Raw genomic sequence first — 18,737 nt, 5'->3', positions numbered from 1 at the left:
AGGCAAATATCTTGTATGTTTTACATTAATTAATAGTATCCAATCGTTAGCCCATGCCATCCTTTTTATATTGCCAGCCTTCGTCCTCTGCATTTTCGGTCTTGCCTCTAAGGATTCCAACAAATTCATGCAATATTTCACCCATTTATTAAATGTCCTTATTAATCAATTAACTATTTAGCATGTCCAAGAGGGAACCCTTCTGCGCTATCAAGATCTTAAAAAACAGTGGCAGTGCTTTCCAGATCACTGCAGCCCTCAGGGATAGTAATCCCACTTCAAAGTGTATAATGGGGATTGGTACCCCAACTAGCAAATGCAAAACGTATTTTCCAAAAAAGACCCTCTAACTAGTTAGCCCAAGGGATTGATTCCACCGCTAAAAGAATCTTAGCCACATATGTTGTAATCGGGACCATCATGGCTTGATAAAATCTAATCACCGGAAAGCCTGAAAAGCATCCAAATGTATTATTAACTAGGCAGGCTTGAGAGGCTAAACTTCTCATCATTTGTGACAAGATGGTAATCAGGCAAACATTACTGTGACTCTTGCTTATATTGAAACCTAAATAGGTTAAAGAATTTAACGCTTCCAACCTTACTTGATTCAAGTAACATTTGAAGGGGATATTGGATCTTTTCTTAGTAGCCCTCAAAATCTATATTTTACTTTTCCTTGTGTTGAGCGTTAGGTTGTTGCCCTTTACATACAACTGAAGTTCAGAGAGTTGTCTCTGCAGCCCCACTGGAATTTGCTCTAAATGAACTAGGTCATCCATATAAGCTAGTTGACTAACCTCATTTAATCATAGTCACGGAGGAAAGGACTAAGCTTTCTTCAACATACCTCCTATGTCCGGAATAAAGAGGTTAAACAAGGTAGGGGCCAGCACACAACCCCGCTTTAAGCCACGACCCGTGGACACCAGCCCTGATAACAAACCTTTATTTAACCTCATCTTCATAGTAGTCTCCAAGTACAGGCATTTAATAAGGTCACCTAGGTGGGGCGGACACCCCCAGTGCAACAGTCTTTGCCATAAAAGGGAGCGATCAACAGTGTCGAAATCCATGGTGAAATCTACAAAGGCCACATAAAGGTACCTACGCTTACTAAATGCTCTTTTCTTAAACAAATTCAGTAGAAAGCCACTAATTCCCTTCACAGGCCCTGACTGGAAGATATCATACTTTCTAGAGCTCAACATCCACTTATTTAATTGCTGTTCAAGCAAATCAGCAGAGTTCTTACTCGGTACCTCTATGAGGGCAATGGGCCAATAATTCTGAGGGTTCATTTCTATCCCCTTTTTTAAAGATTGGGATGACAATCAAGGTTTTCTAGGATATAGGGAGCTTTTTAGTTTGCAAAATATATCTAAAAATAGTTGGGAGGCAGTTGGTCCACATAGTGGGATTACCCGTAAGATTCTTGTTAGAGAGGCCATACGCAACCTTTTACTCTTTAGAATCAGCAGATAGATATTATCTTCATCGAATGGAAGCCTCTTGCAAATTAGAATTTAAATTAATCAGTTGCCAGAAATCTGTCAAATTTCTATTCGCTAAACCAATCAAGATATTCTCGCAGTCATTCTGAGCTACAGTGCCCCTAGAGCTACGCAACCAATTTTTAAAATGTTGCTTAAACTGTCTGCGTAATAGGCAAGTCTGTTCAGAGCTCCAAGGGCATAGTGCTCGAATATTGATGTGCAAAGTCCTTTTCTGCTTTTGGATGATCTTTTCAAAGAAATGCTTACGTCGATGGAAAGTTTTCACTGGGCCAGGTAGCATTTCATAAAAACCTACAAAAGCCTCTCTATAATTACAGGAAGAAAAAATAAGGGCATAGTCCTTATCCTTCAAAAAAGGTTTTGAATTTAGAAATGATTTTCCTGTTCCGAATTATCCTATTACCCCCCTCTGATGATCACTTTACCAATCACCCTCCAAATTAATTTCAATGGTGGATGATCACTGTAGCTGGTATCCTCAATTAATAGAGATTCACAATTTTGAAATATCTCTCCTGATGCAAATATATAATCAAGTGTTGCTTTCGTCTGGCCTTGGCGCAATGCATATTGAACTGGTCTATCCCCAGTGATGTTACCTTTAAGTTGATATAAACGCCATATCTGCATCAGTTCACATCATGCCTTACTCGTTGATACGTTTTTTGCCCTATTTATAGAAAAAGGGAATTACTCTCCCCACAAGTGGCATTAAGGTCGCCACATATTAAAATGTTATTGGAATGTCACATAAATTGCCAATTATCTAATATTTCTTCAATACAATTCAACAACGACTGTTGGGCAATGAGCGCCGGTTCCAATAAACATTTGTCAGCCCTGTCTTCTGTCTTTATCCCACCTCAGATCAATTGCTTGGATAAATGAGTTTGGTTGCACTCAAACCTCAGAAGATAAACCTAGACCATTTCACAACCCACCCACCAACAACCCCGCTCAGGGGATTTCATTTTCACTCTTCAAAGCGGGATTTAAAAGCATAGTGTAACTATCAAAAAGGGGATTTTCCATAAACCATATTTTTTGACGCGTGATAAAATCCATTACCTTAAGATTTTAATTCCCCGATTGAAATAAATTGGAGAATCCCCTTGTGTTCCAAGACAATAAACAGATATTGAATATGGTTGTTCTACAGTTTTGGTATTCATACTTAGTACGTCTGTGCTGAAGCGTCCCCACTAACCAAAACCAATTTTCATGTTCACGGTCATCTCGATGTCCCAAGCCTCACACTTCTCGTACCTAGATCATAATTCATACAGGAAATCTGCAACATCACCCCCCTTAATATCTGGTTATTACTATCAACAGACAATGGCGAATTCGTCTGCAAGTCGTCTTTATTTTGTGGTTCGGCTACCAGTGTTAGATCATATCTGTGTGGTAGCAGCTGTTTGCAGAAGCCAACAGCCCTTGTCCTACCAATTTTCATCATTCATAAATTCACCTAGTTCAATATCACGAGAGGCTATAGCCCTCAAACTTTCCATGGGATTAAATAGAGTCAACACATTTGCTCTGCTAAGGATTATATCCCCTTTGACAATCAGTAGTCGTTCAAGAGGCAACTGGCTACAAGTCAGACCAACTTTAGGGACGTAGGAAGACTTCCCATATTGTACCAATCTCTTACAGTTGGTTGTGGAAGAAAGAGCCAGTCTTCTTTGTTCTAATATGGTAAAAGGTACTCCATCATTAGAACTGTGGGCTTTATGTTAGAGCGCAGGCCTGGTTAGAGTTATTTCTGGTAGTTTCTCATGAGTTTCACGGCATACTTGATGACCTAATTGGCCATTGCTGCAATATGCCATGTCAATGGTCAAAGAGGTTTTGGGTGAGTTATCAATATAGTAAGTGGAAATATGACGTATAAGATCCACTATATCCTAGTGGATGACATCAGACCCTTGAACATCCGTTAAGCGTTACACCTCTTCACGCTAGTTCAGACCCGAGATAGCTGATTGCAATGAGTCCAACGCGGGCCTCCCACCCAACTATTTTGCTTCAACCCATTTTTCTTTTTCTTCGTTGAGGATTGGCGCCTTCTCTATTGCGGGCAATTGAACAATTTCTGAGAGCCACAGTTGTTAGCCAATTTGGAGGACTTCATATTTTTTTTATTTTTTTGCTTTACCCCCTCAGCTTTCTGAGCAGTTAATGTTTTCCTTCTTTTTTCCTTCTCTGATAGAAAATTGAATAATTCATATCTTTCTGCATAGCAGAATCCACCACCATTTCTGGAGCCGTATTCTGTGACCATTGGAGGAGGAAGAGATCTATAACCTACACATTCTCAGTTATTATAGTTACATTTCATCCCTCTATGAGGTACCTCCAAACAGGAGGTTTTTCCACTATCATGGATGAAGGTGGAGCAGGCAAACGACTAGTTAACTGTGACTTAGCATATGACTCACATTTAGTAGAAGCCACGAGGTAACCTTGCAAAAAGGCAATTTTAGAATTCGTTGAAGAAATCGTTACTTTTTGCTCATTGAAGTTCAAAATAATGTTCCCATACAGTCTTACTAGCGAGTTTAAGACATAATTTTGCGCTGATATCGTTGCAGTGCCTAACGGTGGAGCAACACTATGACCAGCCTCAGTAGGGAAAGCAATGAAGGAGTTGAGGTAAGTGAGGAAGGTGAATTGGCAAGCTGTGACTCAGACAATAATTTAGGGGATTGATGAAGAGAGCACACAGATTGAGGAGTTGAACGTTTTCAACCCTTCTGGAGTGGCTAACTTCGATAATAACTCCTTATCTGTTTGGCACAAGGTTAGGAAGTTCACACCTGGAATCTCATTTTCATCACTCTGCTCTTAAATGGGCATCAGCTGGGCTTATAAGATTCTTGTTGGTTCTCAAGCGTTCTTATTAGCAAAGAACGCCGTTATCTTGGAATATGATACCACAGGTCTATTGGCTGGAGTGAAATGAGCTTGTTTGCTGCTGAGTCCCTAAGACTCTAGGGGTGGACACATTCTCCGTTCACATCTTGGTTTCGCAGCACTATACCCACATCGTGTTCATTAGACTTTAGTTCGCGAACCATCAAGTCCTCTTTGGGGAAGATGCCCACCAGTTTACTTCTTAAGTCATAGGAGGATGACATTTTGACTCAACTGAAACACACTTACCCAAATTATTCTCCACCCCGGTTGCGGGCTGCTTCTCTGCAAACTGCACTCACACGCACTTCCGAGCGTGCTTCGCACTGCGGGGAGGTTTTAAAGGGTGGTGTCTCAGTTAAAAAGGTTGGTGGTCTCCTGGTTGGAGGTTTAATATTTTATTTGAAATGACACCCACTGGCAAAGTCTATTTTCAGCCGTTTCGTGCTACTGAAGCCAAACTGATACCGAAAAGCTGAGGAGTCTTTTTTTCTTTAGTGGACTTGAAGACTACATACTTCTATGTCGACATAGATGGGCAGATGAGAGTACCACAGATGTGTGAGCAGTGCTTCATCATAAAAATGTAAGCCCCTTCATTCTAAATGCAGCTTGGGGCATCTTTATACAGCCCATCAGTGCCGGCAGAGCCTTCCTATTCACCCGTGCCATATGCAATTCTCCTATCAGTGGGATAATGACATGCAACTTCTGCTCATTCTGAAAAATGGGTCTGTGGGTGATGCCGCCTCCTACACTTAGTCGTTGGGATTTACTGAGATGTCTGCTATAGATTGTCAAACTTCACCTTGTGCCAACCAACATAATAAGGAAGGTGAAATGGGTGCTTGTAATGCTTTTAAGCAGCCCTTTCTCCTCTGAACCAAATGTGCTTGCCTTCCATAAGACCTAGCAAGTAGCGTATGGTAATGAGTGCAGTTCCAAGATGCAACATTTCCCTCATCTGCCAATTCACAGATCCTTGTTTTGTTGCACATGTGGTGCAATATATATATTTGAGAGAGATACAGAGAGAGAGAGAGAAAGTGGAGGATTGACAGTGGCAACGTGAGTTATTGAAATGGGACCTGTCTGCAAGAGGGCGGTGGTAGTAGAGCAAGGTTGCATATTGTATTTGCCTTGTAAGACCTATTCCACTTTTCTCCTGACTAACCGACTTCACTCTGAGATCTGCGACCACCCAGGACTACACACACAAATCCCTTGAAGGTGGCTGTTACAGCCTCAGCTGTAGCACATCAGGACTAATCGAGCCATGATTAAGCTCTCCTCTTTAGCCTTATCACACACTTCCACATCAGTGGCTAATCAACCTCAAAGGGCTGTAATCTATCAGATCTTGGGATCTTCCTGTCAGATAACATGCTCCCAAGTGTCTCAGCCAAATCCATAGGAAGCCAATCGGAACTCATCAAGGCTACAAGGTTCGGATCTGCCTCTCCTGCTACTTCACTAATAACAACTCCTTTTCTTCCAGAGCCAGTTGCAGAAAGGCCAAACAAAAGTCAGAAGACCACTTACATTACATTACATAATGTATGTGCAGATAAGATGGGGGAATTAATGTAATGAATTCAGATAACACAAATAGGCAGTTCATGTCAGCCCCGACATGTGACACATGCTTCTCTCAGAGTTGTATAGACGTAACGATGTAAAGATGTATAGACTTAGATTATTAAGCGGGTTTGTTTTTGGGAGTAACAATATTTAGTTCAAGAGAGATGACATCTATAAAGATAAATGGTTCCAATCCGTAACTCAGCAATGTTCGCTCAATTTTGATAGCAATATTAAGCTAAATGCCTGTGTTGTGATGCGTGCTGGTATCGGCGTGTAGCCCACAACTCAGAGCTTGAATTTTAATTTGAAATAGATTTGATTTATTTGGAGCAGCACTGGCCCAGCTTACCTGTATCTTCTGCTCAAGCTCCAGAGTGTTCCCTGGATGGACCACAGATGTTAAGCTCCTGTGCTACATTCCACCTAGGGTCTAGTCCCTCAAATTTCCACCACCAATGAGCCAACGTATTATGGCTTTGGGGGGTGGTGAGGAATGGGGCAAAGTTCTACTTCTTGAACATGTATGACATTTAGTGAATTACATTAAGAGGCCCATTACAAGTCCAGAAATGTGAGTCATTCTTTTAGATTTAAGGAAGAATTGCCTTGCAGGCACTACCACAGGCATGCCCTTTTTACTGAATCCGGGTGTGGCCCACTGAGCCCATTATCCAGACCAGACAAGCTCCCTTGTCTTCTCACACTTTGCAGGACAGAATAAGAACAACAGGTACTGAGGGAGTGCTGGGATAATTACTGAGGCTCTACATCCCCTGTTCTACTGATTAAAACCCAGGTTGTTGGCTCACTCTATCTTCCTTAGTGCGTGAAACCCAGGAAGGAATTGGAGCGTGCACAAACTCATATCATCTCTGTAATTATTGCTATTCACAACCTCTCATCTCCATAAGAAGAGATCTTGGAAATACCAATTGGTATCCACCAGCCATCTGTGGCTTTTGCCATCATTTTGTTAATATGCTTGGCCTACAATGAACTTGCCAAGCATCGTACCGTGCTTGGTCTTGGATGCCCTTAATTAAGGCAGATCTCCTTTGTCTGAGACCATAGTGCGGGATGGACCAGGATAGCTCCCAAATGGCAATCTCTCATTCATGGATGTTGATGCACTATGAAGTGGGCACAGGCCATTGGAGGGGTTACTCACTTCCACAGAGCCATTATAATGCTAAGCCCATGTCATATGCCAGTATGACTCGGGCATCAGTGGAATAGATCAGGTCCCACAGGTTCCTGGAAAAAAAGCTTACTTAAAATAAACTAAGCTTATAGAAACAATAAATTAACCTCAAGATGGTATATGGTTCTGAATGGAAGTGAGGCAAATGTAAGACTACATAGCTCGAATCCAATCAACTTGACTGTATATTCCTCCCTTCCTAGCTATGAGTAGATATGAATACTGACTGAATGGACATATTAATTGCTGCAAGCATCCACGTTATCGTCCTGTAGAATATGATGTTTAGTATTTCTCCGCTTTCCTAGTTACCACAGCTATTGAGGTCCATGTGATGGGAGAGAGCAATATATCAATTTACCTGACCCAAGGCTTTGTGGCACAACAGCGTATTGTCCTCGCAAACAATACCACACTTGTTTTGGGCCAAGTCTCTAAAGCCAAAGTCGCCAACCTTCGGCTTTCCAGATATTCTTCACTACCACCCCCATCAGCCATCGCCAGCATAAACAATGTTTAAGGATAAGGGGAGTATTAGTCCAAAGCCAATGGAGAGCCACACCTTGCAGAGTTATGAGCTAAGGGGACTGAGGGTAACTTGGAGTTTGCTCCATGTTTTCAGGTGCACTGCAGAAGAAGCAATGGGAGACTGATTTTAGGCTGTTTAAAAAGCAAAGGTCCCACTGTGGCTGGTGCACCTTGCAGTGGCGAAGGCAGTGGATCAGATGGACTACACATGAGTATTATCACAGAATAGACAGCACCTCTAACAATCCTCTTCACTCTTTCCCCAAGGACAAGATCAATTTCTGGGGGGAATGGGGAAGATTTTCACTCCACCACAAGAGACAAAGAGCCACACTCAGCCTGGCAACTTTGTTGTAAAAGATGGGGATTGTGTCATTTTGTCCAGATCAAAGGGGACGTTTTTTAGTTTAAAAAAAAGCACAATCGCAGCTCTTTTGTCTGAGAACTTCCTGAAGGGACACATGTTGCCCACTTGCCCTGAAAGTTTGCAAAGCAGGATATTACCCGTTCAGAATTTGTTTTGATGCAGATCTGTTTTCAAATGCATTGTTACTGTGTAAAATATTAGTCTGCCTGGGGTGGTATGTTTAGTGATATGTTCAACCTTTTAATGCTTTCCTCAATCCTGCAAAGAGCTTTAATTTCATCTCAATCCCTCCTGTCACTGTAACCAAGAGCCAGCAGCTCTCCAGATGTACTTTACTATGACTCCCATGATCCCTCAACATTGACTATGCTGGCTGGGGCTGATTGTAGTTGTAGTCCAAAATATCTGGAGAGCCAGTGTTTACAGACCCCATGGTTAATCCATTTTTGTGGGTTCGTTTAGAGGGGGTGTGCAGGATCCTTTCTTCGTCCAAAGAGGGCAAGTCAACAGAAATAAATCTAAATGCTGGATAGATTGATTATTGCAAAACTCTCATAATGTTATCAGAAAAATATACGAAACACAAAGAGCAGCCTTGTCTTTGGGACTACTGCTACAAACGTGTCTACATTCAATGCATGCGTGATTGATACTCTTTCAAGATCAATTGCAAACTGCATATACAAAATGTCCCAGAAGGGCCCCACAATACTATAAAGCAATCACATCCCACCGAAAGGGCGCCCCTCTGACCGGACCGAACTCGACCTAAAACCCTGCAAAAAAAAAGATGACGAGAAATGAAAAGAATTACAGATCTCTTGTAGTGTCTCAGTTTACAGAGTAGAAAGCAGCAACATGTTAACTATGATGGTGTTCAATTACTCTCACAGATTGCCCTAGGAGACGGCTGACTTCTTTCACTATCGCACCCTGACAATTACTTAGGACACCCGACAAAGATGCCCAAATGTAAATCTAGAACTCTAAATACCAGCTATGATCGACGGGGGGTGGAGGGGAATGATGGGGGCGGTTATTGGAGCGATCAGATACTAGGGTGGAAATTGGCAAACAAGATCTAAGTCACAGCTGATTTCAGAGTTGTCACTGGAATGCGCTAGAAAAAGTAGAAGATATGTCATGTTGTTTGTAGTCAGTAACATGTTCACCTGGACATCGCTACATGGGTTGAAATTCCACCCAATCGAATATATCATCATAGGTTTACCCTTGTGAGAAAAGCTGCATATTGATGGACAGGGGCTGCCTTGCAATTCTGACCCCCAGAAATGTACATCTCTGTAATTGTCCAGATGTAATGGTCAACGATCCCTGTTCCCACAACACCTTGTCTGAGTACTGCACAACCAGTGTCCTTTTATCATAACTTTCATATTTCCATATCTAAAACCAGGGGAGAAAGACTGTAGGGCCAGTTGGATCAGCCAAATGTCTGTGCAACTGATGTGGAGCAAGCCTCTTCCAGTGACCAATGGAACCTCACTGGGAGACTGCCTCTCTGGGTGTCGAACCTTTCATGGAAGCATTCAGGAGTGACTTTTCTTGGAGTGAAGCCACAGGAAGAACTCTCCTTAAATAAGATCACTATGCTAGCCCGGCCCGAGTTAGGCTGGCTCATGGAGGAGTCCCAAATGGCCCGCTGAATGAGTGCTTTGATCCGATGCCGGCCATGTGGGTCAAGGAAAATGAGAATGACATCATTTCCTTATTTATTCCTGGCAGACAAGAGTATACAATTAACAATCAACATCATAATTTCCTGTTGGAGCTCATATCAGGTTCGGACCCATGATGGGCACATGCATATTTCACATACAGATCCAGGGCACCAACCAGAGGGAGTGGGCCATTGGAGTATCTAGGCATAATGGCAATTCTCGCCTATCACAGTTACATGTGCGTTGTCGATGGGGTGTATCCGAGCCAGGTATACGCGGTATTCACACCAAATGGCGTTGGGGTTGGATGTGGTTGGTAGGAGTACTTATGAACAGTTCTTCACAATTCTCCAACCACGACAAATCTTTCAGCCAGTCTTTGCCCAGCGGCGGGATCTGCACCCCTCCACTTTTTCAATGAACAGCGTTTGGCAATTAGGCACCCCAAATTTAGAAAATATCTAAGCCGCCGTTCCGGAACCTCACTCCGCATCCTGAACAGTGCACTCATAGGGGAATATGACAGTGTGCGGCTTACTACTTCAGCTAAAGCGTCAATCACATACTTCCAAAACACTTGTAATTTACCACCACTCCATAACATATGCAGATGGTCGGCACACTGACCATTACATAGCAGGCATTTACCATCTGCATCAGGGTAGTTTGGAGTCTGTTGGGCGTATAATGCAGTCTGTTCAATATTTTGAATTGAATACGTTTGAATCTAGAGTTCAATGACACAGATTTAATTAAGTTACAAATCCTATCCCACTGCCCATCAGAAAGGCCAACCACTAGTTCGTCCTCCCATCTCTGCCTGCCAGAGGATCCCTGTATGCTTACTTTGTCCATAATTATCTTGTACAGTGAGGTCAGCAGCCTGCGACAGTCATATAAATTTGACATATAGGAACTCATTGTTGGGGGGGGTTCTATTGGGTAGCACTCCCACCACTTAGATACAGCAACACACTATAGTATTGTATAATTTCAGTTGTTTTGCCCCTGTGCCCCTGCTTCCAAGTCTGCATAGTGAAGATCCTCCCCTCAGGGAAGAAGCCCCCCAATGCCCGTTACCTCAGCGCCTCCCAGTGAGAGCGGAGGGAACCATCCCATGTAGAGTCCAGTCCTGGGAATTTCGATAGCGACAACCATTTGTAATACGGTGCCCCACCCCTATACCCCGTGCTATGGAACACCGTGCAAAGATGGCAGTGTGCACTGGGTCCAATGTGCAGTTGTCCTTGTACATAGTGTCAAGTATGAGTGTTTTAGTATCCTTTTCATCAGCCGCTAGGCGTTCTAATCTGACATTAGGTGGGGTCCCCTCGCTACCATACCAGGAGGATTTAAATTGTGCTTGGGCAGCTAACCAGTAGATCTCGGGGAGGTGCACATCAAACCCTCCCCTGTTGTAAGAAAATGTCAGTTCCACCCACTTTTTATGAACTGCACCAGCATGTCTCAAGAAATGGGAGAGATCCATGTCGTCTGGTAAATTAGTCTTTGCCAGGCCATAAAGGCACATTGGTGAAAAGGTGTAGCATTTTGGGCAACTGTATAATTTTTACCAGGGTTAGCCTACCAGCCACTGAAATAGGAAACCTTTTCCGTTTGTATAGTTTTGTTGGGGATATACGTTTCGTGGGCAGTGTAGTTTTGAGAGAGTAGTGAGCCCCTATCGCTCAACTACTATGAACTCACCCACTTTGAATATGCTCCTATTGTTACCCAGTACAATTGATGTACTAATAAAGAACAGTAACTAAAGGCAATTGCGTTGAGTAAGGGCCCTATAAGTGTTCACAGTTGGAGGCTCAAGCGTTGCTGCCCTTTTTATCCAGGACCCAATGAAATGATTCCGCCTTCCATCCATGATGCCCATAACCTCTTGCCTAATTCTGCCCTTGTTAACCCATAACCAATGCTGTACCATCAGCTTAGACCCAACTCTGCCCATTCACCCCTCACACCCATTGCAGCTCCTTCACTCCATTCTTCTCCTCACACCTAAGCTCCCCATTTACTGCATGACCAATGCGGCCCTTTGACCTCACAGACATGGCTGACCATCCACTCCAAACCGAATGCTGCTCATTCGCTACACACTGCTTCATAACCCAATGCTCAATGCTACCGGATTGCCTCACACCTAATGCTACCCAAGTACTGTCCATTCAACCTACACCTCAGTGATGTGTCTTCACCTCACATAGAATGCTGTGCCCCGCTGCATGCGCAGTGCGGAACCATCGTTTCCCACAGAATACAGCACCGTCACATCAGCATAACTTCTGATGCGGACCCTTCATACTACGTCTGATCGTCATCCATCCACAAACACCTCTCACTCCCTTTCAGGAGCAACACTCACGCCCTCTTTTACTTACCGGCCACTTGAAGTGGAAGGGTACCCGAATGGGGCTGCTTGCTGCGATGGAGCTGGCGTCCGCTGAGAAGATGTCACTCAAGGCCGTGCCAAAGGTGCAGGGAGGATCCGGGGATACGACAGCTTGCGAGTGCTTCAAGCATACCCTGAAGAAGAGGCGGCATGGACGTCCAATGCGACACAGACTGCGAGAGCTGCTGAAGGAGTGGACCTTCAGCTCAAACACCCCGGCAGGGAGCACCTGCAATGAAAAAAGAGGGGTTAGCGAGGCGATGTAGAGACAGCGGGCAGGCGAGGTATAGGCTCAATAGGCGGGGTGGGGGTTGGAGAGGAACATACTAGAGGTTTGGACAACAACAGTGGAGAAAGAGTTATATGAAGGGCTCAGGGTGGGCTAGGAACGGGAGATAGCATGGTGACACACCAGCCGGATAGTGAGATGAATTAGGCCAATAAGGTAAGGGAGAGAAGTTATGAGAGATGAAGAAATGTCTTCCCTCAAAGTAATAATTGTTCCAACGGGTACTGCATCTTCCTATGGATCTAATATCTCTCAAATATTCGAATGTGCCCGACTGAGTTTAGAACTCAAAGGGCTGGCGCAGATTCTATTCTGGGTGCCACCACAGAGACCCAGTTTTCTACTGTGGTACCACTGTTGTCACTAGACAACACAACCCATTCAACAGGTGCCACCCACCGCTCCTTTCCCCTCCCCAATTGCATTCTGTACACAAAAACTGAATACACTGAGGGATATTGGAAGTTAAGAAGTGAAGTTGCAGGTAGATAAAGCCGTGTCTAGAAACGTTGCCAAGATAAGGTAAGCACATTACTTGCATGGATATATCTTCCTGAAGATCCCTGAATTTTTGAAAGACTTCGTATTAAATAAGAAAAACAATCTAGAGATGTATGCCCCACCTAAGGGACATGGCGTTGAGCCTCCACCCAGCTGAAAGAAACTTCTATCCTCCAGAGATAAATGCTAATCAATGTGAAGTCGCCAAGCAGCTGCTTGAGAGAGTTCGAACAGTAAGACTATCAGTATAGCAGAAATAGCCACGAGGCCATGAGTGTTTTTTTGGTTCTACAATGTTACATAGACTATCCTTTAATAGTCTCCGAATGGGGCATCTCAATTTGTTCGACCTAAATTCGACCTTATTCTTTTTTTACTACAGGGTCTCCCGATTTGCTTCCCTCTACCAGCCCACATCCCCTCCCACCACCTCTATCCCCACACCTCCCTACTACTCTACCCCAGACCCCAGAAGCAAGCAAGCATGAAGTCAGCATCCACAGGTATCTTTGTGTTTCTTGCTCCTTGACTACAGTAAAGGCCAGCTTCCCAGAGATTCCTAAAATGGGAACAGATGGGTCTGGCTAAATGTCTGCGAGACATATCCAAGTTATCTAAGACTGTTGTATGCTTATTAAAAGTCTTTAGCTATGTTTCTCACACACCTGCTGATTTCACTATTTCACCTAAAGGAACAAAAGAATTCGAAACAATTGACTAGGAAGTGTGAGGGAGCCTTTTAAATGCTATGTCCCAATATGACTGGTGGCATTAAGAAACAGAAAACTCAATTGACTTCAATCACATGGCTTGTTATGAGTAGCACATGTCAGAATATCTGGTTGTCACCAGTTTAAACAGATTTCACAGACAATATTATTGGATAATGGTGCAGACGTTGGTCAAAGTAGCCCGAGTTGAGCCCTCAAAAGCGTCGACGATGAATCCAAAATGAACTTGGAGCTGTATTACGTCGACAGTTCTGAGTCGGAGGGCGCATGTACTGGGGAGCAGGTTTGAACACCAAAGGATCCGAACTTGAGCTGGAACTGATATCAGCCTGAGCTGATGAGAGATCGGAATCATCAATTTCTGAGGCCGGCATGAGACCGGCACCTGCGACGATGAATCAAGACACCATAAACCAGCAATAGCAGAAAAAACAACTGAAATCTTTTGGGGAAATGTCTCAAGCAATAAGAATCCATTCTTTTAAGCTGTGGTGGAATAGCTGATCCTGTGGCAAATGGAAACATTCACCAATAACCTCTGCATTGTATGGGGAGGAAATCGCCTGCAGAAGGACCAAGGACAGAATCCCGAGCAACTCCCTTGATGCTCCTCCCTCCCTTACTCTGCCTTTGATTATGGTCTCCTACTAGAAACTCCACTGTGAATGATTATTTGTGGGACTGCTCTTCTCCTTTTAGGTCCCAGTCTACCCTGTTTATGATCATTCTCAATTCATGAATGTGTCCTCAATGGGTACCCATAGATGACCATGATATTCTTTGGGCTATCGCAATTATTGAACCCACAGAGGAAATGCCACCAGCAGGAGCCTCCATGCAGTTCCCTTGAGCACTTGATGTAAGTGCCACTTGCGCGAATAGAGCGCCAAGAATGCACGTGCAGTGCCAGAGCATTTGGAGTGAGTGAAAGGGATTCAGACATTATATCCAGCATGCATGACGAATCCGGTACACATGGCGTTGAAGACTGTCTGAAGCAAGTTGCATTAGATGGCAAACACGAGGAAGCATTGCCGTATTCAAGTGCATCTGACCTTGGTTGCTGCCAAGGTTGGTGGACCAAAAAAGTTAGCTGACCATTGCAGGGGGACACAGAAGCGTGAATCCTGGCCCTTACTGACCTATGGCAGAAAGGCAAGAGGAAAGCAAATTCTCACTGGAGGGCTACCTTGTGTGGTGTGCTAGTGTAGGGCTGCCTACAGGGGAACGACTACCAGAAAGAAGCATTTAATGCACTTACTTGTACCCACGGCATGAGGCAGCTTGATTGACGGGTAGATGGTAGGTACTCTGTCCAGCTTAGGTGAAGCCCAGGACAGGCTCGTCAATACCCAGGAGTCAAACCTAACCTGTGGCAAATAGGTTCATCGAACACTTTATCTCCAGTCTCAGGGTGCTGAGTAAGTTGAAACCAGAGTGAGGAAAAGGTTTCAAAGTTCCTGAATGCCCTAATGAGGAGTCTGCACCCTTTAGCGCTCAGATGTTTTGGGTTCCAACTCCCATCAACACTAGCCAGAATAATTAAATATGAGGTCTCATGGGAGCCATAGTCATGGGTGAATTGACATGTCCAGGGCTTGGAAAGCCATTTGAATGAGCGAAGAATACCTATATTGCACTGGGGTTTGGCAATCAGACAAAACCTGGAGACATCTGGGTCTAGCGTGGCTGAAAGGTTTGGAGGCCACATTGCCAAGGCAGGATCTTTGCACATTTGGACAAATGTCATTGGCCTGGGAGCTCAAAAATCTCGAATCCTACCTTTGTGGCATGTGGTTTCCATCACACCATTAAGTGTCCAGAGACAGGGGCATAATCCAGCCCAGAACTCATCCAGATGGCCCATCTGTTCATGGTGACCACAATCAGAATCCCGGGTTGTCCTGTCCATAATCTCAAGCCGTTTCCCCAACCCTGAACAGGCACCCCATGTCCAAGGACCGACTCTGACACAGACTCCCTCTTTCGAAGTGAACTTCTTCACTCTTTATAAATACTAGACGAAAGTGAATTAGCCATTTTGGGAATATTTGCACTTAGAACCCCCTTACCATGCCCAGGATTTGTGGGAGTCCATCTCGCCTCGTGGTGCTGAACTGGAACTAGAGTTCCAAAATGTGGGCAGTGTGAAAATGTGGCGGACCACGGCTGCTGCACACGAGTGCTGGACCTTACATTGAATATTCAATTGCGCTCGGAGAAGGCTAGCTTTCTTAAGAGCAGTCCTGCAGTGTTTGTGGATGGACGTGACTCTGTATCTCCTAGGATGAGGTGAGTGCAGGTAAGCAAGACTGTAAACGATTCAGGGCCTCGAGTTGGAGGCATCCGTTTGCTTCTAAGTGCTCGTCACAGGCTGGGCAACATTCAACCCTGAAGACCTTATGACGCTCCTGCTATGATGGCATCAGAACAGGGGCCCAAAAGGTCACCGGCCCAAAGGGGCTAGAAGATGACCCTGACCACCTCTTAGATCTCCAAGAGCATGCATAATAGCGAGTGCTCATTGTGGAGGACGAAGAAAAAGGACTATGGCCCACCAGGAGTGGAAGAGATAGCTTAAACACTAAGAAATCAACGAGATAGCTCAGTGAGTCACTGTTGCGCTCCAATTTACTGTTCTCAGCCTGCAGGACATATGATTTAATCCTGGCACTGCAAAATTGATTGCTATCAGGCTCAGCCTGGCCTCTAGGGCAATCCTCAAAGAGCCGGCCCTACAGGTTTGTGTGGGCTCCTTGTTTGGGCCACCGCGGGCTAGTTTGATGGCCTATTTTACCAGGTAACTCATAGATTTGGCGCTTGTTACCAGTCCAACGTGCTTGAAAATGGAATGATTTGCCAGGAATATTTCCAAAAAAAACTCCACCGAGCACTATGCAAACTGTCACACGATTTACCACTCATGCATGTGGGTGGCTTCTATGTTTGGCCCTGCCAAACCCTGAGCGCCCATTATTACAATGCGTAGAAGTGGGAAGAATCCAGCATGACGCCATGTACAAGGGGCGGTGCCTCGGCTATCCAATGAGAGGAGCCCGCCTCGCTGTGTTCTGGAGGGAGAAAGATGCAATTTGCCAGATTCCGCTTGGAATAGCAGATGAGCCCGTGGTATCTTAGACATAGGCACGGGTCAGTTCCTGCCCGCATTTTCCAGCTCTCCTGCTAGGGGCCTACTAACGAACCATGGTGAAAATAAACCCATGTCCTGTAAAAGCACTTCATGGGAAACATGTGTTGACCGGGGGCGAGCCTGTGTGCTATTAGCTTTTTTTTTTACCACTACTCTTCTTTTCCCCGTCTTTCTCTGAATTACTTCGTGCCACACCTTACACAATAATTAATTATATGTGATACAATTACAATATTTAGTGTGAGGGTTTTGAGGGCGTAAATACGCTTTTGGCGTGGCAAACAGAACACGTCAGCGCGTGATTGTACAACCTCCTGGCCAGGCGCGCAATATAAATAAACAAAATACAAATACAAATTCTCTGTGGGTGGTCTTTCTTGATGCTCGTTCTCTGCGGTGGCATCCGAGCACTATGAAAGCCACGCATTCAGAGGACGCCTAATGGAGGGAACGACATGCATTCGGTACGCAGATGCATCGTGGCCATGCTTCCCGCGCATGCCCTACCGGCCTGTTCCCCCAAGACTTGTTGAGGGGTCCTATCACCTGAAAAGAAAAGAAAAGATAAAGATCAAATTATTGGCTTAAGACACAAAGTTGCCTGGAGGCCTGCCGTATGTGGCATGTGAAAGATAGCAGTGAAGTCACTGGCACCTCTTGTGGTTGCAGCAGTGCTGCAGTGGTCCAGTGGGTTGCTATGGAACTGCATGGCACACTTCTGAATCTTTTAGAAGTCTTTCTAAAATAGAGAGTACACATTTGTGGCCCATAATAGGTTTGTCAGAACCTTTAAAAACAGGCTGTATATTGAATACCACCTGTTTTTGAGTTTGTGGGATAGTTAACTCATGCAAAACTCCAGGGCGTAATACCGTTCTCCAGATAATCCACAATTGCCTGGAGCCTCCAGGAAACCACATTCAGCCATTCATGGCAGGGATCAAGGCATATGCCCAGCTAACTTGTCCTGATGCAAAAAGACAGAAATGTCTCTGGTAAGTCTGAAAGATCTACAAACTGGTGCCCCAAAGGTCTGAGAGATCAGAGATCTTGCACCGTGTTCGTTTGAATCCAGGGGGTGCATTTGGGGGGCAGGGTTGTTCCATACCCCTGACATGCCAGCGTGTGAGTTTTTGTGGGTGATAGAGACCCAGATATCCTGTGAAGAACTGGGAGCAGAATACCTGGCCATCTTCTTCCTGCAGTCCTAGCTCATAATGCATCCCAAGTTGAGCAACTTGAGGATTGCGATCAACAGTTGGCTCAGGAGGAGATCCTGAGGAGCAAGCGCATCTGAGCCCATGACTAAAGACTGCAGGACCCAGAATCTTCAAGTAATATTAAACACAAGGTCTGGGGCAATGACGACACACCCATCGGATACTTTGCCTCTGGCCATTGGCAAATCTGCAAGGTGATTGGTGAGGCTATGATGGCCTATCAATGCAGGGGATTGGTCAGTCTGCCTCTTGTGGGATGCTTAGCTACCATAATGTATGATGGCTTTGCTGGGACTGCCCCGTCTCACATTGAGTACGAATTTCCTCTGAATGCATACAAATGGAGGAAGACAAAACAGGTAAGCATCTTAGCCCAAAATAAGAACTGTCCAGACAGCAAATGAGTAAGCGAGAGGGTGACTAATGCCCACCACCTCATTAGCAGGTGAAATAAACAATGTAGCAGAGGAGATGAGCTTCGGGCAGGCTTGGGCTGATTACTGTCCGGGGATGGATAACTTTAGTTGACATCGAGAGTGGATTGTGGAAATGCTACATCCTGCCATGATATCCATCTCGCAGCACAAACTCCATGTGTGATCCTGCCGTCTCCCTATCAACCCCTCCACCCCCCATGAGACGC

General features: G+C 44.7%; 1 protein-coding gene across 1 annotated transcript in view; it reads right to left on the bottom strand.

Annotated features, from left to right (window-relative positions):
* The window catches only part of LOC138566699 (delta-like protein C), a 62,987-nt gene that overhangs the window by 32,097 nt on the left and 12,153 nt on the right, over nucleotides 1-18,737 (bottom strand). The window contains exon 2 of the mRNA XM_069644286.1: nucleotides 12,192-12,431. Within this exon, the coding sequence (XP_069500387.1) occupies nucleotides 12,192-12,431 (240 nt within the window). The remainder of the gene's footprint in view (nucleotides 1-12,191; nucleotides 12,432-18,737) is intronic.

This window comes from Ambystoma mexicanum, chromosome 2p, assembly GCF_040938575.1.
Source record: "Ambystoma mexicanum isolate Mex_15411 chromosome 2p, UKY_AmexF1_1, whole genome shotgun sequence".
Taxonomy (NCBI): Eukaryota; Metazoa; Chordata; class Amphibia; order Caudata; family Ambystomatidae; genus Ambystoma; species Ambystoma mexicanum.
The sequence above is the reverse complement of the archived record's forward strand: the minus strand, read 5'-3'. Positions and strand labels throughout refer to the sequence as shown.